This window comes from Echiichthys vipera (assembly GCF_963691815.1).
Source record: "Echiichthys vipera genome assembly, chromosome: 17".
Taxonomy (NCBI): domain Eukaryota; kingdom Metazoa; phylum Chordata; class Actinopteri; order Perciformes; family Trachinidae; genus Echiichthys; species Echiichthys vipera.
This window is the reverse complement of record NC_139842.1, coordinates 17,966,353-17,994,131: the sequence shown is the minus strand read 5'-3', so window position 1 is coordinate 17,994,131 and position 27,779 is coordinate 17,966,353. Positions and strand designations below refer to the sequence as shown.

Genomic DNA, 27,779 nt, shown 5'->3' with positions numbered 1-27,779 from the left:
TGATGGGTGTAGAGGGAGTGCCAGAGAGGAAGGGATTATGTTTGGTTGTCCACCTGTTGTGCTATATAAGGACATGCATTTCCCAATTCTAGAGAGTGCAAGAAGCTTAATTAGGATAAATCTGGCTGCACATATGGCCGCTGACTTGGTCCAAGTAAAAAGCAAGGACACAAATACTTTCAAAGGTCCTATATTATGCTTATTTTCAGATTCTTACTTGTATTCTTAGTATTAGGGTGTATAATTTTCGTTAAAAAAAATTGATGAACTAACAAAACAGTAATTCCTGTCAATCATTACATATGACCACTAAGAGTGGGTGGTGGTGTCTATATCTGCAGAGACCTTGCCCTCTGCCTGCCTTTTCTCTTTTCTTATAATTTTGGTCTATGTGAGATGTCTGTGGATGTTGGCAAAGAGCTTTTGAGCCTCACATGAGGGTTTAACCCCCAGCCAATTACAGCGTGCAGGCTGAGCAGCCCTCTGATTCCTAACTGCTGCTTTGTCACGCCCCTCACCCTCAGCGTAAGACACACAGGATACAAGACAGTGTGTCTGTTTTACCAATATACACACATATACACACACAGGATGAAGCTTTGCATTTGCTCTTAATCCGACAGTGCAGGACCTTCCAGCAGGTTTTGCAGAGGTGCGTGTGTGTCTGTGCTTTGAACGTAACCACCTTGAAAGAATCAAAAATCACTGTTGATTCCTCTGATTCACTGCTGTGTTCTCACTAAACATTGCTCCCTCTCTCCAGTCAGTGTCTAGCTTGCTCGACTATTGCTGCATCTCTCTTGCTCTCTCTCTGGTTGATGACCCAGGGAGGAGAGCATGGGTTGAGTCTGAATGATGTGTGCTTCGTAACAGTAAGCGATACTTTTTACATATTACATATTTAACTTAAAAAACATTTTTTTTTCATACTGCCTGAAAACTGTACGTGCTTCCAGTGACCTAAATTTGAGGATTTGCTGCTTATATGATTATCATTGTATATTAAATCAGTTAAGACATGGCCACTTAGTCGGGGAAAACAAGTAATTCATCAAAGAAACTGTAAGTTGCAGCCCCTATCTTTACTATCTTCCTATCTAAAAAGGCAAACATAAAAAGGCAAAAAAGAATCACACAACCGAACATCTACCTAATCTGACACTCAAGCAAAAAGCTCGGCCAAGGGAGCGTCTTCACTCAACACTAAATGATTTCAAGGTGAGATGAGATAAACAATATTCAGGCTGCTCTGTCCTTACTTAGCAGAACAGGCCCACTGTTCTGAGCACAGTCTGAGCAGCGTGTGATGTTTTATTAGTGCTGGTATTATCACTGTTTCTTAGAGGCGAGATGATGAGGGTGTTTGGGAACCTTATCTCACTGTGTCATGGGGCAGGCACAGACAAGAATGCCTTTTGCTGAGCATCATCTTTCAGGCATGTCTAAGGGACCCGATGTACCCTTATGAGGAATAATACTGCAGCATGTCTGTCTACAAACAAGTGTGAGCAATCCTATCAGGTTTTGTCAGGATAGTTACTTGAGCAAATAAATAAAACATTTTGGAAACAGCAGTAATTAATTAAGAGATTATGGGATTAGAGAGGAGCCAAATGCAATTAGCCCAGAGGGCTTTCTTGAGACACCATGTAGTTTATCTCAGCAGAAGAATCTGGAATTGCTTATCCAGCTGATTATAGTCTGCAAAATAATCTCACATGCTGAAATCAATCAACGGTATTAGCCGGTACTTTACACAGTTATAGTGCAATTACAGTACAAGGGTATTTGTTATGCTGAAGGCCACACTTCAGCTGTGCTTTAGTCCATCTTACCTTGAGGACAGTAATGTTCCAAGCATAGCTTTCCATGGCTTTCTGAAGTTTGCGGCCTTTCAGACCCTCCTTTGCTCCAATGCGATGCAGGTCCTCATGGAAGTCCAGACCTGGACACACACACACACACACACACACACAGACACACACAGACACACACACACACACACACACACACACACACACACATGTGGTAGAAAAATAATAACAGTGAAAAACATAAATGTAATGCAAAAATGACATTTTAGAAAGTAATAGTTAGTCTTAGAATAGAGTATTGTATTTACTTAAAACCTAAAAATGTGGGATTTGAAACAATGGAAATAATTTGCATGTTTGTTATTTTTTTACGAGCAAAAAATGTCCTTAACCAAGAAAAAATATGAAATATGCAGACATACACGACAAGTATTTCACGTAAACCTCATTAAAGAATTTGACTGAATTTGTGTGTGTGCATGCGTATGTATCCATGAATGTAAATATAAATATGTACACAAATGGGCGCATCTGTATTCATGTTTACAATTATTTGTATCTCTAGTTTTTAATTGCACATCTATTGTGCATTGTAGGGAGGTAACCAGAGCACAAAAGTATGAGGAGTTATACAGAGAGTGCATAGTATACCTCAGGAATCCCTTTAGTTTTGTTCTCATATAAGATATAAACTGACATCAAAACACAAATAGTTATATAGGCGTTTATAGATGTCTTTTCTTCTTCTTTTCTTTCTTTTTTAACTTGCAGGATATTGACAGTACTGTAGGTCAAGATAAAATGCCAAAATGTTTTCAATAATAACAAATATTTTGAAGGTTTCCTCTGATAACATGTATTTGTTTACAAACAAACAGAACTGAAAAAATTCCTTTAATAAAGGTACAATGTGCAACACAAAGTCTGCAGAACCACACACATCTAGGCAGCTCCTCATGCACACCTTAACAGCCACAATATCAGTTGACCATACAATGTGCTGCATCACTTATAGGGGTAGAATTGAGGTAATGCAATGCAGGCTAACCTTTAATTAGTCTATAAGTTGGTCCGGCTTCATTTAGCCCACACAGACTATTACTAATCCTCTGGGCTTTAAGAACAAACTCTTTCTAAAGCTGTATGTCTCAGTCGGTCCTTGACAGCTGACCTTCTACCACCGCAGCTTTGATTCACTGCAAAGACATTGATGACACCTAATACGCTAAGCCCATCAACACAAATGATTCATTCCTTAGTCCTGAGTTCTTTTCAGTGACGTGAGCAGATACCTCCACTTGCGATGTCAAAAGAAGTCTTAAATTAAATTGTTTTTCGTTGGAGAGAAGCATATTGAAATATAACTCCATTCCTGTTCCAGGGGTAAAGGAAGCGTGTTTTTAACAGAGCCATATAGTGTATAACTTAATAATGCAGTTCTTTGGTTTAAAATCACTCTTCTGTTATCACTTTACAAAACTGTTATGTTGTTGTTCTTAGAGAGTATCCTGATTCAAATATAAGGGCTCAAATGCGCAAATGCCGCCAAAACATGTGTGCACATGTACAAACATAAACACAGGCCTCCTAATCTGATTTAAAGCACCAGGGCAAGGTCAGCGTAGAGAACAGCATTGAAACATTTCAAAAGGTACCGCAAATCCTTGTCTTACCAAACTACTACTACAAAATACTGTACTTTAGGCTACACCTCTACCGTATGCCTGAATACACACCTCAACCCTCAAAATGTATGCAAATGTTATTCCAACAGCTTGACATAACTTTATGTTTGACACTCACTACAAGAAAATGTTCCCAAAATAATCTGAGGTTTAGAAGTAAATATAGAAAATCCAATCTGTAACCTTTAGTGCAAATCAGACTCAACTTTGCAAAAAAGAGGCAGCGCCCCGGTTGTTCTTTAATTTCCGTATAATTGGTGATGTAGAGCCCATGCAGAATATCTCTTTCTGAGCCTAAAAGTTGTGTTAACAGGGTTTAGGGCTGATTTGATCTTGTAATCTGGTGTAGTTAATGGGCTGCTGCTGGTGCAGAGCTGAGCCAAGGCGATCACAGAACATGGGGAGAAAAAGGCAGACAGAGAGCTGAATAAGACACGAAATTAGCTGGAGGCAGCTCGTCGCAATACAGCTTCTTCAAGCATTTAATTCCCCAATTATTAAGCATTTCATTCCCCCGACAGCCAAACAGTTGCCTTTCTTTACTGTCACTTGTAACAATAATAATAAACAAAATTTCCCCCCTGGCACACTGTGATGGGACTGAATCTTATGCTTTGCTTCTCTACTTGAAAGAGAAAGAGAGAAAGTAAAGGGGGGAAGAGCGAGAGAGAGAGAAATCAGTACTATTGAGACAGGAGGACTTAGGGGACAACATGTCTTTTCTGAGTAGACACACAAAACCACTCCTCAGTAAGGACATACAGTCTCTGCAAAGAGCAGAACGGTTTGTATGTCTTTGTAATGAGTACTGCAGCAGAACCTCTTATGTTCAGAATACACATGCACAGAAAAAGAGACAGCTACAGGCAGAGAGAGAGAGAGAGAGAGAGAGAGAGAGGCAGGTATGTAAATAATAAAATCAAACAGAATCTCCAAACAGGTTCTGATGAAAAAAGAAGATGAAAACACTTGGAAAGGGTGTGAGAAGGAGATACTGTATATACTGTAGAGTCAGATCAGTGTTTCATTGATTTATCAAGTCATACACACCTCGGAACCCAGACTTAATATCATCTTTGCAAATCGAGGAGGGGATTCTCTCACAACCGATGGCCTGGGAAAACAATAACGGTACAGAGCCAAGGAAGATAAAGAAAGGGAGATGTCTTTATCACTTGGATTTTCATGGTGTCCATGTTGAGTCAAATCATACCAACAAAAGTTGGAGTGGTCAGTCAGAGGAGAGAGTCTTTGCATGGAGGGGGGCATTGATAAATAAGCAGGCTTGCAGGAAGGCAGAAGCTCCTGAACTCATACAGTGAGCTTGCACCTGTTCAAGGCAGTATGCAGACTTCTGACTGAAATGGAAATAGTCTCCACATCAATAAAAGGGTTGGTATTGTACGTTTCTGCTAAGCACAGATATGTTTAACAGTTCTGAGCCGATGCAACTTGTTCTCATTCCCTACTCATCACATATCGACACTTTTTAACCAGGTTTGAAACACGTGGTTAACAAAAACAATTACTTCTAAACAGTCTCTGTTTAGGTTAAGGCATCAATACTTAGGATTGAGGTTTGGGTTAATATAAGCAGGCCTGTTATGTTATTAAGTTTCACTGTCACATGGGACGAGAAAACTGGAAAGGAAAATGTGGCCTCCTGGGTGAAAGTCTGTTGTGTGTGTATGACCCAACCATCTACCCCGACCTCCTCCCGAAGCGGAGTTTTAGACTGTCATACGTGTCAACTGACTTCTGGAGCACTTGCTCTGAGGATGGTTTTACATTGGAGTCAGTTGAAAACCTGGGATGTCCCATATATCATTTACAAAGCGCTAACGTTGAAGCTGGTCCAAAAATAGGCAAAGAGGTGGAGGCTGTTGAATGAAATCCACAGTCTATGGCATATAAAAATTCACCCACTGTACAGTTGTATAGAATGGGGAAATTAACTAAAGAGACCAAAACAGTTATTTTGTACCTGTTCTTTCGACGCATGCTCTGCTGCGACGGCACACAGTCAGTCAGTTGTATGCTGCCATGAAAAAAAAAGAACTGACTTGTGTGAAAACGAATATCCCCGTGGGGACAATAAAGAACCTAGCCTAACCTAACCTTTATTTCTGCTGTAAAGTTGAGCATTTTAACATGGGGGTCTATGGGGATTGTCTTTGGAGACATTCAAGGATCTGCAGTTTTTGGCACTTCCTTATGGGCTTTCCTTTTCAGCCCCAGAGGCTGCTGAATGGATACAGGGCTATATTCAAGACACCTGAATGCCACATTACCTAAATGTAGAATACACAGAAAGTCAGTCTGTATCCATGAATTAATCACTCAGAGAGGAGTTTCTAATTTCTTTCAGAAAATCCTGTTAAAATTGTTCAGAAAAGCTGCAGAAATACTTTAGACTTTTGGAAGATTTTGGTGCAAAAACTAGGTAGGAGAAAGAGCTGGAGTTGTGCTCTTTATACACAGATTAGATATGCGTGCCGTGTACAGAGTGTACACACAGCCACAACCACACAGTGGTAGCATCTGGAGGTGCCAGAGTGTGCATCCCAGCTGTCTATCTGGTCCCCCATTAGTGGTGTATTTGATGGCGAGCCATCAATAGTGCCCAGGGGGGATCATCCACCACCTCTCCATCCTCATCAACACGTCTGCTACACTGCCCAAATTAAACTGATTAGCTGCAATAATGACTGGGCATAAACTGCACACAGGAAGGAAATAACAGAGGGAGGAGGGAAGAAAGAGCCATAGCAACCCATAACTATCCTGCATCACCATTTGTTATCTCCTACTGTAAAAGCGGGGAATCTGCCAACGTGTCACTCATTTCACATTGTTGAATTTAAAATGAAAGGCAATTTCAGAGGTAAGAGGTTACTTCAGGTCGCTCATTTCAGATCACAGCCAGCCTGTCATTGTGATTAAAGCTTTGTCACGACAGCGTTTTGCTGATGAGCAGAGCACACTCTAAATGGCTAGGGCAAAAGTGTCAGGTCCAATCAAATGCCTTAAATTAAGCTTAGATGCAGTGCACACACTCACACACATCCGGCACTATCGCATATTCTCTCTGATGCTGACAGCCTGTCCTCTAATAACACCTTTCCCCCCAAAATTATACCTTTGGTGTCCGGATTCACAATGGGGACAAAACCTTCAATTCCATGCAAATCCCCCATTTCCCCAGTTCGTGTGCCTCCACTCTCTGATCTGATTTTCTGTCTGTGCTCAGGCTGTTGCTATTGTCACCCTCAGTCTCTGCATAATCATATGGCTTATGAGATGACTTTTGAAGGGTGCATTCAGTGCTTGTCAAAGAGGTAAGTTCATGCTTTGTCAGTCATGACAAAGATGCAGCATTTTGTTGGGGGGAGTCATGAGTTCATCCCTACATGTTTTTTTCTGCTCACTAGAGAATAAGACAAGCTTACAATGAACTGAGACACAGGCTAGACAAGATTAGAGCAACAGAAAGAGGAAGAAAGCCTATTTAGGTAGAATAAGCTGTTATTGTTGTTGCATTTGTGCAGGGGGACAGGTGAGTCTGTGTAGCATGGCATTAGAGCAACTGATTGTAAAAGCAGATTGAAGTAGCTCAACCCTCTCAACCTTTCTATTTGTCACATACTCAGCATTATTAAAAGGTCAAGTTTAAGCCCATTGTAGAGTGCACACTGCAGTGTAAAAAGTGAATCTTTTCATGCTTATTCAGCTAACTTTAGTTATATTTTTTTTGGAGGAAGGGTTTTATGTGGTTGGCTACTATTACATAGTCAATATATTACCTACAGTAAACGGTGGTTGGCGTGCCCCTTGTTTGGAGAAGCAGGCAGGAGGACAGGCACAGAAGCTGTGAGTCGGGGCAGTCTGGTATCCATAGTCTGAACCCGGTGCTGCAGTTTGCACTGTCTGAACTTAAGCTGCTAATTCAATCTAAATCCAATTCACAAACGGTTTTTGTACCAAGCTTTTAAGATGGGGCTCTATGTGGATTTGCTCTGTTTTCGACCCAACCTCCAGCGGCCAATCAATGAACTGCAAATTTGGCACTTCCGCATTTTTTTTATTTCTAAGACCTGGAGGTTGCCTCTTGGTTAATACTTGATGGACCATTGTGAACTAATTCTGCATGAATGTGAGCAAAACGCAGCTGCATATGTGGAGACAAAAGGGACCTGATGAGACGGGATGTGAACAAAGAGCATGCTCAGTGGAGGAGCGGGACAGAAGTGTCTGTATTAATATTGGAAATTAATGACTTTATTAGCACAGGGGAGCGATTATAAAAGCAGATCCAAAAATTACGATTTATGGAGGTAGAATCAAGCTACTCCAGTTTCCCATTCATATTTGCTTCTGTAATCATGGATGGACAATATTTTATACTGCTGTGAGACTCACTCAGTTCTTTATTCAGAGCCAGTCTTACTTTACTTTACTATCTGAGGCCAACAGGGTTACGTTTCATTAAAAGTTTAGGGTTGTTATTTCCCCATTTTGATTTGAGGCAATAGGTTGTGCAGCATTTTATACATAAAAAGTTAAGTAATTGGATTTTGTTAAACTGAGCCGGGGCATTTGTTTCTCTGGCAGCCTGATGGAAAACCACATTATGTCCAAGATTCAATTTTTACATTATATAATTCTTCTCTTCCTTTCATTCTCTCATTTTGTAATCAAAACTACAACAAATGTCTGGAAACATGAACAGACATGGCAGCTATGTACATTTGACAACGCTTTGGATTGAGGCATGTGTGTGTTAGTGCTGGGGGCAGGGGAGTGGGAGTGTGTGATAGGGAAAGTGCTATGTTTGGCATGCAGCTGAGGCCCCTCAGGGCTGTCGCTCTAACCCTCTGCCTCATTGTATTACATAATGCTGCACTTAGTGAAAACTGCAACTTGCAACTCCAAATTTAGGAATTTCCGTGTTTTCACTTCAATTGGATTGCAGGGATTACATGCTCCTTGTGAAAATGCTTCAACCCCTGGGCTTTAGAGGCCCTTTCAAAATTAATTACTATAAATAAGCATACTTGGCGAGGCACAAAAAAAGTGCTGATAGGAAATAGGAAACTATTGTAGCTCCTGAAAATTTGACATTTTGGAAGTACAGAGTTTCACCAGACAGCAGTAGGCTGAGCATCAGTCTCCAGTACCCAGTTACAGACACTGCTGCGAGTGTGGCTGTGTGGGGTTTAAGCTCTGCTTAACTCTGCGGCCATCGTCTTTGAAGATGCTTCCAGCTCTAGGCTGGGGAACCTCGGAGCCAGGGGACAGATCTGCAATTGAAGCCTCAGCGTTCAACCTACATCAACTTGGCTTGCTGTGGTGGGGGTGAGCAAAGCATATGCCTGGCTCTGTGTGACACCGGGGAGTAATACTGGGCATAGCAGGTTTAAATTGGTTTATCGGCCTCAGGATATTGGGTTGGCATGTTCCAGTGAGTGAGCCTTTCATTTCTACTTTTGGTTTATCATACACACAGCCATAACCAGCTCTATTACAGGCCTGAATCTGTAGGTCACACATTTGACACTGGCAGTGTTTTTACCTTCTGGATCTGTGTGTGTGTGTGTGTGTGTGTTTGTGTGTGTGTGATCATGGCAAAATGTAGTCCTGGAGACACCTCCTGCAGCAGAAACTTCCACAGAGGCGGTTTTGATTATTTTTCTAGGTGTTTATATGTCTGTCTACAGCCAGATTTTGTCACCTCGATTGTTTTGCAACGTTACAGGTGTGTAGTTTAGATCAAAATGAAGCCCATAGTTTCAGTTGCCTTTGGTTGACTACAGCAAGAATGAGAGGTAAAAACATGCAAAATAAAGATGTCAGTATTCAAACTATGCTCTCCCAGTTGAGGAGCTCTTCAGCAGAGGAACTGCTGCAAAGCAGAGAAGCAAAGCAAACGAGGAACAATTAGTGCTGTATGTCAAAGACGCTGGAGAAGACAGGCCACAGGAGTTTGTGATGTGAAGCTGTTTCTGTCCTAATGATCTCATTATGGTGAATTTTATCGTCACCCCTAAAAGGCCAGACCTCTTACACTGAAACGAAGCGCTTCTTCAATTCCATGCTTTTATCTCTGTTTTACCATCCTGCCCCCGCCCCCTCCCACTCCACACTCCTCTCCTCCTGTAGCCCTTTGTTTGTGCTGCTGGCTGATTGTTTTCACCTGCCCACTGACATGATAACTACTCAGTGCTGACTCACTGATGATGGCCTGTTCTGTCGACAGCAGCCAATGCTGTTCATGTTGATGGAGATGCTGCAGCAGCGGATACACTACGCTCATTCTATTAGGCAGGAGGACACGACACATAATACGTTTGAAGGCTGCAGACGTAGGCTGATTCATCCTGACCATAAGCAGAGCAGCTGAAAACATTTGTCTCCTGAAATGAATTTATGTTGCCATATGATCATATTTTTCTTAATACAATTAAAGAAATAAAGCGAATAAGGTTTTTTAAGTTGTGTCTCATACAGTGGTTTTCCTCACAGCAGCAGACATATCCTTATCCTGCTTTGTTTCATGGTGCTTCTGCTTCATTTTTGATCTTATCCTTCATTTAAAAAAAACAGGAACTCTCACTACTTCGGCAGGAAAACAAAATATCAGCATGGATTATGCACCCAGTTGTGATAAACATGCTCTGCAGTGTAGAGGATGTAGAGGATGTAGAGGATGACTGGGGTGGGATACAGGGATGCTGCAGCTGAGTACTCTGCTCATTCCAAAAATGCAGCCTACCTGCCCGTTGTGCTTGTGTGAGCTTGGAGTAGACGACATCAGCTGACTCGATCAGTATTCTGCTGGTTTGGATCATCTAGAAGACAAAGTAGACATGTAGTTAATTTGCATCACATCTCAGCATCATTAATGTGTCATACCTGAAACGCTGTAAGCAGAGGTCCCGCCAAACTAAACTACTACTACTACCAAATTGCTGATAGGTGTCTATTTCTCACACTGTTGCTGTAACTGTTGCTGTTGCTATGACCGATTGCATCCCCTCAACAGCATTTGGACTGAGCTCTTAGCTTTTATGTTTACAAGTACACTAACAATTCAGCTATAACCCAATTAACACAATGTATCTGTCATGTACATGTCTTCATTTGATTACTTTGATTGGGGTAAGATTATAATCAGAGGAAGCAGATTCTTTCCAATTCATTGGGTGTGTAATCAACATAGAGTTCAGCTTTTCTTTGCCTCGTATGCAAGTATAAGTTAAAGTTAGAAAAAATTCATGTGAAAAGCTGAAATATAAGCAGTCTGTTTAGTAGTGCAGCCTTATAACTCTATTTATAGGCTTTCAAAAAGGAAAGAAAGATTAGCTTTCAAAATAACCTAAAACACAGCTTACAGCTTCCTTTTCTACGGTTGCTTCTAACCTTGGAGTAATTTAGCATTCATTAGAGCTGCATCAATTGTCGATAATGAGTTACTCCATCAGAAGAAAAATGCATTGAGAGTTAATCAGATTTAAATTCTTCATACTGTATGTGCCAACATACTTGGTATAAATGATTGATTCTGACTCTAAATATCTGAATTGAAATTATAAATGTATTGGTACCAAATTAAATCCAAGAGCAGAAGAGAACTTCCTATTTTTACCTCTACTTCTGCATCTGACCAGCACAACCCTGTGTAGTTTGAGCCCTAAACATCATCCCACAGGGTGAGGAGGATCAGCTGGACCGTCCCTGCAGCACTGAAGAGGAAGCTAATGAAGTTTAAGTTTTGTATATGACTTTTCTTGTTTTGTTATGAGGAATGATTTGAGTTAAGGATGTAAAAAGAAAATCATATTGCAGCATTTAAGGTGGAGCTCCATTCATTCCTTTTGATGTCGCCTTTGCCATGGAAGTCAATAAAAGTGTGTGACTTTTATGCGTAGGGAAGAGATGCACTGCATTCTGGTCTTGAAAGTAGCTCTTATGCCTCTACAGTAGTGTATTTCTATTGAGTGCTGGTGAACCAAAAACTCAGAATGAATGAACGCACACAATGGCTGGTTTATGTCCAAGGATCAGAGGTCCATTATTTTCTTGACTGTTAAGGAATGAGTGTCGTCAATGAAATGAACTCATCTGTGTGCATATAAATGTACATATATATGTATGTGTATGAGCTGGAGAAACAGTCCCAGTGTGCTGATGCTTTGTTCAGTTCAGGGTAACAACGCTGGCTGACTGCAGCCCACATGGGGGTGACTGAGGGCACGCATTGCACACTAATACCCTACAGTAAATGGCCGGGTGTTGGCAGCCATGAAGTCACATGCATCTACACACGCACGCACACGCGCACGCGCACACACACACACACACACACACACACACACACACACACTGGGCCCTCTGTTCTTGAGCAGGGAGTGTGCCAACAGACCAATCTCTGGGCAGAACACACACAGTCAGCTGACCAGGACTAAGCTTCAGGACAAGGCCATAGGTTAATGTACGTACATTATTTTATCAACTCCTTGGGCTATAATATATCTGAAAACTGATAACTGCTGATATATTTTAATATAGAGGAGCATGTGTATGTGCTGGGCAAGTAAAAGGCTGGTAAAGGTGATAGCACCTGTCATTATAGGGTGATTTTGGAGTAAAAGGCATGTTCTACTCTCTAAAACACCAAACTATGGATTCTGAACCTGCTTCTTTGCCTGTCCCCCGGAAAGTTTTTTTTTGTGTGGACTGGAGCACGAGAGTTGCTTTGACAGTGCCAAACCTCCTGTTAGGTGAGAGACCTCATAAAAGCCCAAGCAGATTCTATTTGGAGCCGCTCTCTGTGTCCCTCCTAATGTCAGAGCACTCCTGTAGGAGTAGGCAGCAGGAGCGCTGACGATCTAAGCAGTATGGACTCAACAACCTTGTTCCTAGCTCATGACCCAATTCACCAGCTCCAAACCAAGCCTCACAGGAGGGGAGGAGGAGGGCGGCGAGGAAGCAGCGGGTGATAACTAATTACAGAGTCCTCCAAACCCCCTTTGGGCCGTGCCAATGTCAAGTGGGGAAAAATCAGTGAGGATGCAGGATGGAGAAGGACATGCGAAATTATACAATGTGTAGCTGCAGCTTGACAATCTGACTGGTCAAATAGCTGGTTTAAGCCTTGTAAAACACATCCAGCTGGGTGAATGCTTCAATCAAAAGCAAACTAGCATTAAGGGAGGAAGTGAGCTAACCATCATCTTTGTTTCCTTTATTCTGTTTTATTTTTGTAAGTGTAGCACCTATGAATATCTGTCAGAGCAGAAAGTGCCTCTGTTGTCATACTTAAATGCCTGAGTGCTTTGACATTTTATCTGAAGTGGAGAATAAGGGAGATGTTACACGCTATAATAAGTGTTATTGTCTCATATGAACACTGTATAAGGTGTGTAGGTATGTACTTCAATACTGATTTTTAAAAGGAATATATAAAACCATATTCAGTCTTTCACAAGTGCAGTATAAACATTTCTTTTTGCCTGACAGCATCACAAACACTCTTTCGTGTGTGTGCAGGTTATTTACCATATCATAGGCGTTGAGCACTTTGCGCAGCAGCTCAGGTACAGGACCCTGAGCTTCCATGGTGGGGTAAGTCTCGCTCAGGTCCACTGTTACCTTCAGTGACCGCTCGCTATTCATGAGCCAGGTAGACACCGTCAGGATGCACTGCTTCATGTTGGCTGCCGGGGTCAGGCCACAGAGCTCCTTGAAGGACACCATAGCATTCTGGGAAAGAAAATACCAACAATGAAGGAAAGCAGTCTGGGTGTGGTGAATCAAAAAAATCAACTCTGTTCACCGCATTTGTGTCAATTTTGTTTTATTTAATAGATGTTCATATTCATACTCATTTTAAGTTGCTCTGGAAGGCAAAAATTAAATTAAATGAATACACATAAATATTCTGTCTGTTCTTGTGAGTGTCCACATAGCAATTTTTCTGAGCGCTATTGTCTTTTTTCTATTCTTCTCAAAGAGGCGAAAGCGTATGTGGCTGCATGCGGCCGCAGAGAGAAAATATGAACCCAGTGCCACTCTGAGCGCTTCTAGTCAAACCTTTCAGAAAAGAACTGGTGTTGTTGCCGCTGTCACTCCTTGTCCGGGAACTACCACAACAAATGTTGTGCTTTTATGCAAAGCTTGTTGTTAGCTGTGTAGTTAACCTCCTTTCAACATAGTGTTTAGTTAGCTACGTAGCTAAAGGTAATGCCGTTGTCGTAGAAATGAAACACTGGGATAAAGTGCTCCACATCGCTTTTCTGTCAAAGAAAATGCTTTGTGGACACAGACCATTAGGCGTCACCAGACTACCAAAGTAACCAAAGCAACTTAGGTAAATTCCTGTAGAGTTATTGTGACTGGCAAATGACGTGGTTGTTGTCCGAATGGAATGGCAAATATTGCTAGCACTTATTTGCACATGACCTTGAGTGAGGAGATTTAACAAGATGGATTGTGATACTCCCCTCAGACCAGAAACTAGATAAAATAGCAGAGTGCGTTTGTCTTGTTGACAGTACAAAAAATCAGTTTCCCATAACGTCAGTCTGCTCATTCAACAGCCCAGAGGCTCTGGAGCCAAACTTCTGACCTCAGTCTGAATGTCCCGTGTACATACACTCATCCCTCTCTTTCTTCATTTATCCTCATCTTTTCTCTCCCTTTTCTACACATATCTTTGTATTTATCTTTCTTCTCTCACTGCAAATATCCATCTTAAAACTATCCAAATGTAAGTAATCGCCACAGCATTCTTCTCTTTATGCCTCTGTTTCCACATGGACCACTGAGCATTTAGCTGGCTGCCGCTAGATAAATAAATAAATACATCTTAACATGTGCTGTGTATTTTATCTAGGACCGATAGCAAATCTTATTTTTCACCAGGGGCAGCTGTAGCCCTTAGTAGAGCAGGTCTGTCATCAGTCACAAAGTCAGCGGTTCAAACCGTGAGCTCCTCCTCTCCACATCGTGTTCTTGACAGAGACACTAAACCCCAAATTGCTCCCAAAATATGTGTCAAAAGCGTATACTAAATGAGAGAGTTACAGAGCTGGCAGGCACTGTGAGCTGATTTCAGTCATACCTGTAGAAGAATTTGTTTCTTACACCTTCCGTTTAACTCCAAACAAAAACCTTACTTGGCATGTTCTGATGTGTAAGATTTGGAACTAAAACAAGAAACCGAACTTGGTTTTAGTAATTTTCATCAATTTGATCATTTTTTCTCTCACAACAGAGCAAACGAAATGTTTTTGTGCCACCAGCCTGTTTTCCAGTCCACCGAAGCCAGAGTTTCTGCACGTCTGGGTTGAAAGGCTTTGCAGCCCCAGCAACTATGCAACTGCCTCTCACAGCATTTCATTCTTCTGCCAGCATGGGAATTAAAGCAACCAAACCAGGCCTACTGTTTTTCACACAGCACCCCTTTGGTGAGCTTGGTTAAAAGACTTAGGTGAGAGGAGTGAGGGACAGTGAAAGAGGAAAGAAGAACAGAGTTTGAAACTGCAAAGAAGGAGAGTGATAATGAGCATTGGAAACACAAGGCAGGTATCAGAGCCTGAGAGAGAATAAGAGTGCCAGTGTTGCTACTTGGGAATCAGTCCACACATTCAGTGTGGGAACTGGCCGTCTCCCTGGGCTAGACCTCCAGGCCTGCACAAAAATCCACCCCACCAGCCCCTACCCCATAGGATGTGCTGTCACTGCGGGGCCCGACCTTCCTGTAGAAGGAGAGGGTGGCCAGGGGACGCAGTCTGCATCTGTATGCTGAGTCTCAGCCATAGTGTTCGGGCCACTGAACACGGCAACAAGAAGAAACACAATGATAGAAGTGGGACTGGGACTCTGGATTAAAACCCGGTGTGTGATCATGCGGACAACGGAGAACTATGAGCATGTGTTAATGACTCAGTGTGGCCCGAGCCGAAGTTATTAGCATTCATTATGTTTTGTGTAATTCCAAACACGTGTGTATGGGACCATTTCAATAATTGTTGTGCAATCAAATCCATAACATTTGCAAACAGTGGTGTTAAAAACACAGATGAGAAGCTTGTGTTTCTAATTACTCCCTCCCCCCCTTTACTCCCCTTCTAACATTCCACAAATGAGAGCCCCGTGTCTGGTTACAACACTGCTTTAGTTTCTGTTAGCTCCTCTCTCTCTCTCTCTCTCTGCTTCAATCCTTGTATCTCTCTTTTTCTCTCTGGTACACAGTAGTCAGTGGTGGTGAATGTGCCAATGATGGCACACACACTGTTCTGAAAAAGAATCTCCACGCTGGCAGCTCTTATCCACCTCCAACACTTAAAAGGATAGTTCAATTTTTTTACAAGTGGGGCTGTTTGAAGTACTTAGCCATAGTCAGTACCTACATTAGATTACAGGTAACACACCACCAGGTCTCCTGCCTGCTTCTCCAAACTGGCGGCATGTTAACCGTCATACACTGACTATGGATAAAAAACCTCCACTTCAAAATAGCCAAACTAGTACTTTAAGGTTCATGGGCAGGAGCACTCTCAAAAGTCCGTCATTCAAGTCTCCCACAGAAATAATTGATTTGCTGCCTAGATCCACATATAAAACATAGCAACCTGTCATATCTGCCCACTGGTCAATGTTCATGGATCTTTTTCAATGATCATGAGTCTTTTTAATAGTGAAACACACTTGTTTTTCTGTTATTAATCAAAGCAGACCACCTGGAAGCTTTGCTGCATGAGGATAAAAGAAGTCTTAAAAGAGCTTAGTGAGGTGAAATAATGCTTTCTATGGCGACATCTATGGTGTGTGTGTGTGTGTGTGTGTGTGTGTGTGTGTGTGTGTGTGTGTGTGTGTGTGTGTATGTGTGTGTACACTGCATTCATGGTTTAGGTTGTATGCCATGATATCTGGGAATTTTGTGAGTACAGAAGGTATTTCTTTCTCACATTAATGCCTACTTTTGGCTTCAAGTCAGCGGTGGCGAAGCCTCCAGAGCTAGCCTGGTAGTCGCCTTGCTGCTTTTGCCCTCCAGCTCCCTCCAGATTAAAGGCAACCGGCTCCACACAGCTGGCCTCTACAAAGCTTTTATAACTGTCTGGTATTTACATTTTAATGGCAAAGGCCTCATTCATAATTTAACCTCTTTAAAGCTTTCCTCTCAACTTCACCTCTTTCATTTATTTCCTCAACCTTTATCTTTTGTTTTCAAAAAGAAAAATTTACATTTCAAACCTGAGGATGCTGTGGTTTCAGGAGCGCCCATGGTACCACTGTTGTTTGATCAGGTTAAAAGACATCGATTCACATCCAGTTAATTTCACATCAAATGGTATATTACCATTTTATATTCAAAGACATGGAATGCCTATGATTATGGCATATGAAGCATAAATTAGTTTATTGGAATTTTACCATTTTAGACAGATTTACAGGGCTGACTTCACAGTGAGCCATAATTCATGTCTTATTCATAAAAATGTTCCCATGCTGACTCACACCCGAGCATAGATTAGGACCTAATCATGACAAACTGTTAAGGTATCCATTTGTCACTAGAATATTCAAACAAGCAACACTTTAATTGGGCCAAATAGTATAATCATTATGTGACGAAACACCTTTTTGTCACGATTGTTCATTATTTGCTTGTATATTCACACTTCTACTTCCAATTCTTTTCCTGTAATTACCTTCCCTTTATCGCATTCAGGCTGTAATTTTCTAATGTTACTACCTTTGAAATGACAGGATCAATTTCACCTTCTGAACATAAATATATTCCTCTCTGTAAAGTACTGGGGTGTTGGTGAGGAAAATTACATCCTCTTTCAGAACATTGCCACAACTGAAAAATGCATGACAGCATGCCACAGGATCTCTAATTGCATCTCTGCTTATTTGGTTTGGTCTGGTCTTTTGTTTGCTGCACCATTAGACTGGGGTTACTGCATACTGAAGACAGATGGACAGACTTTGGTATTTATGCAGTCCGATACATTAGCTTCTAGAGGAACACACATGATCTGTCTTTTTATACAATAACATTATATATTTGATTTTCTTAAGCTTGCATCCGTCTAGCATTGGCTACTCATGTACAACACACCAGGTTTCTGGAGGTAACTGCAGGAAATTAGAGAAAATAATCAGACTATCTACCACCACATTTTTAAGTGACACAGGTATTTTATGTACATTATTCATATATGATGAAGCAACCATTTTCAAGCAACCATTTTCTTAAAAAACTTTAAGCACATAAGTTATGTTGTTTGGTTACTTGATTGCCAAAGCTATGTTACATACATTTTCAGAAATGCAAAGAAAAAAAAAGCATTGCTTTTTTATCAGTTTGTCCAAAGGAATACATTCTATTAACACGTTGACAAAGCATTGTTGATGGAGTCGAGTCAACAGTTTAAAGTGAAGAGGATGATTATTTTAATATTGTTAACGGTTAGAGAAGACAAGAGCCCGCTACTCTTAACTTACAACCAAATACACTACGCAGCATTTAAAAGGCTCACTGGCTTTGTTTTAAATTGTAGACTGAGCAAATGAGAGAATCTTTAAAACACCATTCGGTCATCACAAACAAAATTATACAAGCATTGAAAGGTTTGTGCTGCTGGTCATCAGTCAAATATACACTGTGGTTACCAATCCTCATTTGCTCATCTAGAGGAGTTTTAAAGTAGTGCACCAAGTGCCTAGCAACCCAGTAGGTCCCCTTGGCAGTAATTGTTCCTCATTAATGATTACCCTATTCATAAACCTCATAATTGTGGTAATGCCACTTTATTAGCGTTGTCTTCTAAAACATTAATAGGGTAAAATTAGCGACAAGCCTCTATCCACAACAGCAAGTGAAATGAGTTCAACTAGAAACCCTTAAATCAGTTTGGACCTACTCACACAATAAGAAGTTTAGCAGTTTTATTTGGTGGAAAAGGTGTTTCTGTCTTTTAAAATCTTAACTTAAAACGTATTATGCAGATAACCATCATAGTGAATCTATATAATGTTCAGAATATCATGTAGATTGTCATCAAGGTCTGCAGAGCATGAATACTAATTATTTGAAGATCCTGGTTTCTTGACTCTAGCACTGCATTTACACCAAATATCTACTTTATGTGTAAATGTTGGATTTTGATATGTGAGTGTTGTAACATTTTGTTAAGAACAAATTGACAATATTGCCATACCTAAGCCATTTACGGACTGAGCACCCAATCTACCTGGATCAAGGGCAAGGTATAAAAAATGTAGAAGTAAAAAAAGTGAGATGATAGCAGGGGTTAAAGCACAACATACAGGAGGAAACTTAATGTATTGAAGTAAGTATTATATGACTATAAGCTCTACAGTATGCCTGAAATCAGGCATGGTTCCTGAGAACTTGAAGCCCTGAAATGAAGTCACTGGTGGTCTACCAAATCAGCAAAAGTGAAGGCAATGAGTGTAACTAAATGTTGCACTGCATCATGTCTAAAGTGTTGCAATTGTTGGAATTACATTAACACTCTTCCATGTGTCGCTCATAATATTTGTAATGGTTTTGTGATTATGTTTCACAAATACTTTTGGTATGTAGTTCCTTACCTGCACATTTTCTCTGAGGTCTGTGGCTTCCCTGAGGGGCTGGGTGGAAGCTCTGAAGAGCTCATCCACTACTTTGATTGCTGTGGTCTTGGTGGTGGTGTACTCCCGGGCCTTCCTACCCTTCCTGACAGACAGACCCCTCTTATGTGCCTTTCCTCCACCCCGCCTGTTGGTGATGGCTACATGGACAAACAGGGTGGTGTTGGGTAGGAACTCTCCTGTCAGAGATTGCAGAGGGACATGTCTATAGCCTGGCTGTAGGCACTCAAATGGGATGGTGTACTGGCCAATGAACTCGTCTCCAATGTAGTCATCATCCAGCACCACAAAGCGTAGTACTGCAAGTTCCGGTAAATTGATCTGGAATTCAAAACTCTCATCAAAAATAGGGTTGTCGCCATTCTGGGACACAGTCTTGGTTCTTTGCTCAGCACAGTCAGCTGGGATGCCATGGATCTCCACATATATGTAGGGCTCCACCACATCACCCTTAGCTGCAGAGCCACGAGGCTTAGGCAGATTCTGCCCACTGATGACTTTGATGTGAAGAAGCTGGGCAGACACTCCTGGCAGCGAGTCCCGAGCATTGGCACTGAAGTAGGACACCTCCTCCCTCATGATGGCTGGTCGCAAAACATACCCGCAATTACCATTCTGTCTGAACCAGCCTAGGTTGAGGTCCATCATCAAGCCTGGAGTCTGGTAGTTCATGGCCACAATCTGGCAGCCACACTTCCAGAAATCCTGGGGGTTCATGTTGCTGGCATCAATTCTCATAGGTGTGGGATATACCCTGGAGAGAAAGCGCTTGTTGTAACAGACAAATTCCTCTGGGAACTCATTGGCAAACCTGTTTGCATCTACCTCATTGAAGGAGCAATTCTCCCAGAATTTTTGGTCTCTCTTAGAGATCTCAAAGTCCCTGAACTGGACTGACTTGCAGAGAGATACAAGATCAGAGAGTTCCCTGCACAACCTGAGTCTCTTGTAGCCTAAGCCATTTAGCTGGTCTCTCTCATCAGCTCCCACTCTTCGAGACATTTCCAGACCCTCTTCCTCATCCGTCACATCACCCTCAGCATCAGTGAAGTTTGGTGGTAGCCTCTTACCCTTGATGAGGATTTTACCTTTCAGTTTTTCAGGGGAGGGTAGGTAGTTTTCTTCCTTGTTGGGGGGTTCAACATAGAGCTTGTCCCCAAGAATTTTCTTCATATGCTGTGCCATGACCCTCTGCTGGGGGATGCAGCAGTGGGTCACTAAGCATAGGATCAGGGGATACTCTGAGCTCTCAAAAGCATATTGGTTTATAATTTCCAGAACTTTAGAGAAAGCTAGATGTGAGGCTACAGAACTACCCACATACACCACTGGTTCATTATCAGGACCATCCCATACAATTAGCTCAATGCTGCGACAGCCCATTCTCAGAGCTCGGATGTAGCTGCTGATGTCTGATGAACCCCAGAAATGATCTTCCAGAAGTGAGGCATTATGTGACGAGTTGATGTAGTAGTGGGACAGAGGCTGGGTCATATCCTGGCACACACGTTTGTGCTGGGGGTCAAAGATGTGGCATTCAGAGGAGAGGAGGTAGTGTGTAAAGCCATCAATGGAGAGGTAGGCCCTCTCCCTACCTTCTGCAGATGGCTCAAATTTCTGAACAATATCCCTGCACATGTCCTCTGTTACACCTTCCACACCCTGCTCCACCTCCACGAATAGCATCAGATCTTTGCTGTCCAGATACTCCTTGTTACTAGAGAACTGTACCAATAGGAAGAAGATCTCTGGTCGTGTGCAGAGCTCACAGTATGCCTCAACAAAGGTGTCCATGTTAATTGCCTCTCCGTATTGGTCTTTAGCTTTCTGGAGTTCCTTAAACTTCAGCTCTATCCTAGACTCTTTCATTCCAGGGTTGAGCCCCTTGATTATCTGGGTGGCCCTGAACAGGTCTATGTGTCCTTCCTTTTCCATATCGGCTAGCTCAAACACTGAGCCAATCCAAGATGTTCTTAGACTTGGTTGGCTGGGTTCTACCATGTTCACAGTGTGCCGGCCATAAGAAACCAGATATCTCAGGCCCATCACCCAGGTGCTGACAACATCTGCTGTACTGGCTACCAAATCTAAAGACTCATAGTTATCCCCATAGATGATTGAGAAGGCACATTCATCAGGGAACTGATCTGAGAGGCCATTGCTGCGCAGAACTGGAGTCTTCTTTCCCAGACGGACCTCCTTAATGCCCTTGATCTCCAGTTTGGCCTTTTCTGAATCCTTCTTGGATGGCTCCCAACGGAGCCAGTGCATGTCTGGATCCAGCAGGAAGTAGCGGTTGTACATGCGCGAGTTGGAGCGCACCTTCTTCATCTCACAACCCTCCATCATGAAGGCCATACAAGCAGCTGTGCTGTTGATCTTGCGGTCACTTGGCATTGAACTGAAGGACACCGTTTTCTTCCTCACCTGCCTCTGTTTGGAACCATCCTGGAAACACAATAGGGTAGGGGGGTTGGGACAGAGAACGATTTTTGGTTACACTTTCTATTTGAACCCAGGAAAATGCAGTGAACACTATAGTGAGATCACAGAACAGCTTCACACCTATATTCTGGTAGATATATTCACAATGGATCCGAAAAGAAATTCCTAAATTTAAACACAAGCTATTATGCTTCTAAAATGTTAAGATGGACATGATACATCATTCCCATCAGTAAACTGTGCTGAGCTTCAGAGTGCATAAATATGAATATATTAATATATTAATGGGCTGCCATTAAACACCCAGTTGTCAGCTGCTTAGTGAGAATCTTTCTTTTTTTTCTCCCCAGCAGTGAGCCAACAAGCTGGGGCCCATCTTATGGAAACACAGTGGTGGATGCACACACTGCAGGGTCTTCTTTGACATTTGACTGTTCAAATGGTAAAAACATCATTCTTTTTTATAATATATTTGACAGGCCAAGCTTCAGAGATAATTACATGCTTATTTAAATGCATATCTCCTTGTCTAATTATTCTGCTCATCCTAAAAAAATTTCATAACTTCATGAGAAGGCAGAGTAACTTCTGGGGTTTTCCCTCGTAAAATACTGTAATGCATGAGGTCTGTTTCTATTTATAACAGTCAAGCTTGCTGCAATGATAGGGGGCAAAACTGGAGATATGAATTCTGCTTGGCTCAAGTCACAATGGTTTCATCTCTGAAACAGAGTTAATGGCTTTAAAATCAGTTTCAAGTTTCCCTATGACTGAAAATGAGATGTGGTCGAATACTCTTCTTATATGCAACCTCTCATAAATACATTCTTTGCCAGGTGATTCCAAAGACATTGCAATAACTGTTAAAGCTCTAAGGAGACTATATCTCTCTGCAACGCAGGCCAAAGCCAAACTTTAAAAAGTAGTAAAACAGATGCCACACAACACCTGCTATGATATGGCTGAACCTTTGCAGCGTTTAGGTTGTGAGCCTTGCTGGCAGAAAGCAGACAGACAGCACTGCCCTATTTCCACACAAGGCTATGGTTAGCTAGATAGCCTGAATGCAGATGGCCTGGTTAAGGGCTTGGAAAATAGGCTTGTTGAATAATGCATACCAAAGAGAACAGTACATTAAAATCAAAAATAAACCAATCCACAAATTATTGTTCAGTATTAAAGATTCTAGACGCAAAGCGTCTGAGAATGTCAATGTTACATCTCAGAGACGAAATTCTCTTTAAAAATCGTTTTGTGAATGTATGCTTGTTATGCTTGATTACTTGCAACATCTTCAATATGAAATAAATGTAAACAAATCCGCGTAACCCTTTTTCCTTCCTTGTTCCATGTCTGTTGATCATGTTTAGTATGAAGAAAGTCAGCTAGAAAGGGCAGAGGACCCCAGGGCTATGGAGGAGTAAGTATGTCCTCCCCCAAGACACTGTCTCCCTGCATAAGTCTGATGGATCTCCCCTAAGCATGGTTCAACTCTAGTCATAGTGAAATACCTTTGGACCATCCATCTTCCACCTGGCGGTCTGAGGCAGATGACGCCGGCACCTCATCGCGATTAATGAGCACCACTTGATGCAAAACTGAAAATATGACATGATCATCACTCTTCGGGTTTGCCCTTGTTTTACAACCTCAATTTCTTTCTCCTACACCAAGTACTCAAAATCATAATTCACAAATGTGTAATCTGTAGTAGAGATCATCATCCTTTTAATGTGAAAATACTATTTAAATATTCTACATCGTGCCTTTACTGGTCTTACACCAGATGGTGTGCTATGGCCCGATGATGCTGGGACCACACAGGTCCAAAGGGTTGTGTTAAAATAAAGTTATTCAAGCATTTACTTTCTCCCCCTTGAGAAGTACTTGCATGCAATTGTTGTAAGAGCTAGTGCCAAGACCCACAGGCACATGGTAATGTATGTCCTCTTGCCAAGAGTTTGAGGGTAAGGAGGGTGCTGTTGGTTCAGCTGGAGGATAATACAATTCCAACTCTTTCACAGAGGTAAATAACCTTAGAGTGAAAATGGCTCATCTATATCGGCAGGCAGACCAAAGCATTGACGCTAACCCTATCTTTGTCTCATTTGGTCATACTCTTGTTTCCTCCAACAAATCACCCAGCCCTAATCCATCATAGTGCTTGTAGCAGAAGATAATCTGGAAGCCGTCTTTGCTTCATGAAAGAGAAAACTACTGCTAACAACTCTAGCCTATTTCTAAAACAGTCCAAAAACACAGTTGCCCTGTGATCTGGTTTGCTCTTCTACTTATTACAAAAATCAACCGGATGGACATCTACCTTGACTGGAAAACTGGGGGATATGTGAATAAAGCTCTGTGAGAAAGAAACCAGACTGAGCAAGTGGCAAGAGGGTGAGATCTGTTAAGGTCTGATTGTTTCCAGGCGTATTTAGGGAAGTGTTGTAGCCACAGAGGGTCAAAGAGTGTAATCTTGTGTATCATTGACATGCTGTTACAATTAGCTGGACAGCCAGGTAGGGCGACATGTTGCCCAGCTGCAGCCTCTCCATAAAAACCAAGTAGGCAAAATGTGTCTGTTAGGGGTAATTTCATACACTCATCAAATTGAAATGCAAAGTCATATTGCTGGTTATCTAGAGGCAAAGGACTTATCTTGTGTCTCAACGATATGTGGGATGTAGATAAACCAAAACCACAAAATTTCCTATCACAATTTTGTGAAAATTTAAATTTCCTTCTGACAATTCTTTTTTAACCTAAAAATGTCTGCCTCCGTATGTGCAGCCGTCTTTTTTCCGTGGTCGTCTGCGCTTCTCTGCACTCTCGCACCATTTTTTCCAGAGTCCCTGGGGTCTTTCCTGGTAGTATGTCAGTATTTCTGTTTGTGTGTGTGTGTGTGTGTATGTGTGTGTGGGCTTGAACGCTTCTAGCTAAGCTGCCTGTTACTGCTGCATTGATGAGGGGGTATTTCGGTAGTCCTCCACACCTCCCCCACCCCCTTTCCTGTGGTGTCGATGGCTGCCCCGGGCTGGGTCAAACACTCCCTGATGGAAGGGTAAAGCTGTTGGGGACAGGGGGAGGCTGTGAAAATGAGTCCCTCAACATCCTCTGAATGGCAGTGCTATGTCACACTCACTCTACCTCCCGTCACGGTTGTCACACCCTGACGCTGGGCGCTATAAGCAGTACGACATGGGGAACTTAACTCCAGGGAAGCAATTAATGCAACACAAGCTCTCAGGTTGCCTGTTACACTGCAGTGCCCCACTGAGTGGAGTATGCCAAAACAATAACTCCTTAAAATTTTACTACAGGGCACAATGGGAAAGCAATTTCCATAGACTTCCTATCTTTGTATCATTTTATAATCATTATATTTTAAATCTTATGGTCATATCATCTCTAAAACCAATATACATCTGTTTATCTTTCCTGTACTCCCCTGACCTGCTGTGTGTCCTGGAATCCACCATTAGAAAAACTAATGCCTGCTTCATCTCAGGAGAGTGTGTTTGTGTGGGTGCAACACAAGCACCCCAACAAAAGACCCCAAGGGCTTCCTCTGATCACTGATCTCTTGTTATGTCAGAAAGTGCAAGCAAAACTAAAAAGACCTTGCTTGGACTGAAAAATACAATATCATACTGTAGCTCAACAACATTTTGAAGGCATGTGGACTGTCAGACATTAGCATGAGCAGAGTGCCGAGCTGCTCAACCTGTTTTTGAACACATGGAGGATGAATCTCTCCCCTAAAGCTCTTCCTGTGGGACTCTGGACACACTGCCTCTTTAACTACCCACTTGCCCACCTCCTCCCCATCCCACCAAACCTCAAACCATCCTACCTCCTCGTCACGGCTGTGCTGGCTGCCCGCCACTCGCTACTCCCCGCTCCATCATATCTCAAAAAAGGGGGTCTGCAGAAAGTAGCAAGGCACGGTTCAGTTCCTCTCGCCCACAGAGCTACAATGTCATTTGTGTGTGTGCAATGTGAATCTGTGAATAAGGCAACAGGGGAGCGTGGGTAATGGGGATTGAAGAAAGAACTGAACAGAGCACAGCCCTTTTGATGACGTGCTCTCCAAGATGTGAGTCACACTATGTGTTTGTCTGCATGTGTGCTGGGGGATCATAGGATCAGTGTCTACACACATAGTTAACAGCCTGACAGACAAGTAGTCATGGCTATGCCACATTATACTTCAAAGGCACATATTGACATGTCAAACACTGAGAAATCCAACACACACAGACACCACAAAGACAGAGGCCTACTGCATTTTGACGGTAATCCATTACCATCACAGTACTTGTGTTAATTTGTGTAACTATTCTTTTTTCAATCTCTCATATTCAAGGCAGAAATATCCCCTCTAATGATCAGTATAACAATTTCCATCATAATAGCTATCATTCTTGAAACTCGTGTTGTCTGTCTGGATGAAAAATGAAGCCATAATTCATTGCCTACTTTTTAAATTTTTATCACCTGATTTCATCATTATTTATTAATGACCACACGACCAAGTCTGTGGAATTTGCTTTCAGTACAGCATGTTATGTTTCAACAGCAATCCTCACGTGACAAACAACGAGCAAACAGTGTAGATAGTAACAACATCAACATAACCACAGCAGCACCACGTGACAGTGTACCACAACACCACTTCAGTCATCACACAACAGGTCACCACAGGACACCACATTCCACATAACGAATGAATCAATGTGATTCGTTTTCCTTGAATCTTCTCAGCATAGGGCAAAGTTTTCAAATTATAAACAACAAAAGAGACAAAACAAGCAACAAACATGTGATCAATTGATGCAGAAACTAAATTATCAAGTGAAGTTGATCTGATAAACATCGTCTTTGTGGATGAGGTAAGTAAGAAGGTCATCATCAGAACAACCCCTCCCTTACCCTCCTTAAATCGAGGCTGCCCTCCACTACCCCAAGGCACCACACATGGAAGATGGTTACACAAAGTGACATCCTAATGCTGACACACAGAGGTTAGAGCAGACATAATTCAGCCTCTAACAGACTCTACTCACTATATCTGTGAGGAAAGAGTCAACAAGAGAGAGAGAGAGAGAGAGAAAGAGAGAGAGAGAGAGAGAGAGAGAGAGAGATGTATGCTTTCCTGACTGTGTATTTGCAAGAAAGAGAGTTAGAGGCAGCGCTTGAGAGAAATTGAGAAAAAAAGCAGGTTTTAATGAGCTTAATGTTAACTTAATTTGTTTAGATTTTTTGGCGATGCTGTGCAACCTCAAAGCCAATAAAGGAAATTAAATCGAAAAACTAAAATTCTCAGAAGGAAAAGACAGAGGAGAGGGATGGAGAGATAAACACAATGTTAGAAACGTTTTGCCTTGGCAACTTGGCATTGTTATCTGTCATGCTCATAAAGCATTTAAATTGAATAGATTTTGGAAATAGGAGAGGCGAGGGAGGGATTGAGAGACTAAAGAGAGACAGATGAGGGAGAGACGGGTAGAGAGAGAGAAGTCGGGCCTGTCACCATTTGTCACTGTAATCTCTCATGTGGGCGGCCACTTTATTCTCTCAGCGGCACTCTGAGCTACACATCATCACACCATCTTTGTGCAAGTTTCGCACAACACGGACATAATGTGCAAATGCGCGAGAAAATCGAAGGTGTGAGAGGGGGATACGAGATTTGTGCTCCAGTGCATAAATGGATTTACATTTTCATCCAGGTGCTCCATTGTGCATGTTGTTACCTTGAATGCGTGCGGAAGCTATGGTTCTGTTGTTAACACTCTTTCTGTGCTACGATAATAAGTGGAAATTCTCCGGAGATCTCTGAACAAGCTAAAGAGCACCAAAGAGTCTCACTAATTACTGGCCCGGGTGGAGGTCAATGCTATCGAGCTGTGGAACCACAGAAAAAAGTACCAAGTGCCGCCGTTCAGCTTAGATAATTCAGTCACAAACACATTTGTGATTAAGAGTCCATTTATTTCAACTATCAGTCATGAGAACACTTAATACATTCGGTATGGCATGGCTACAGGTATGGTCATAAATCTTATTGCAGCTTTCTGAGTTCACTGCACATTTGAATGCATACACACACATGACGCACACACACACACACACACACACACACCAATGTCAGGCTCTCCCATGG

The 27,779-nt window shown here is 42.0% G+C and overlaps 1 protein-coding gene across 1 annotated transcript in view; it reads right to left on the bottom strand.

Annotated features, from left to right (window-relative positions):
- The window catches only part of LOC310960227 (inactive phospholipase C-like protein 2), a 67,075-nt gene that overhangs the window by 4,038 nt on the left and 35,258 nt on the right, over positions 1-27,779 (bottom strand). Inside the window, exons 2-5 of the mRNA XM_083931856.1 lie at positions 19,130-21,616; positions 13,058-13,261; positions 10,272-10,347; positions 1,836-1,945 (exon numbers count right to left, since the gene is read on the bottom strand). Coding sequence (XP_083787982.1) covers positions 1,836-1,945; positions 10,272-10,347; positions 13,058-13,261; positions 19,130-21,616 — 2,877 coding nt within the window. The remainder of the gene's footprint in view (positions 1-1,835; positions 1,946-10,271; positions 10,348-13,057; positions 13,262-19,129; positions 21,617-27,779) is intronic.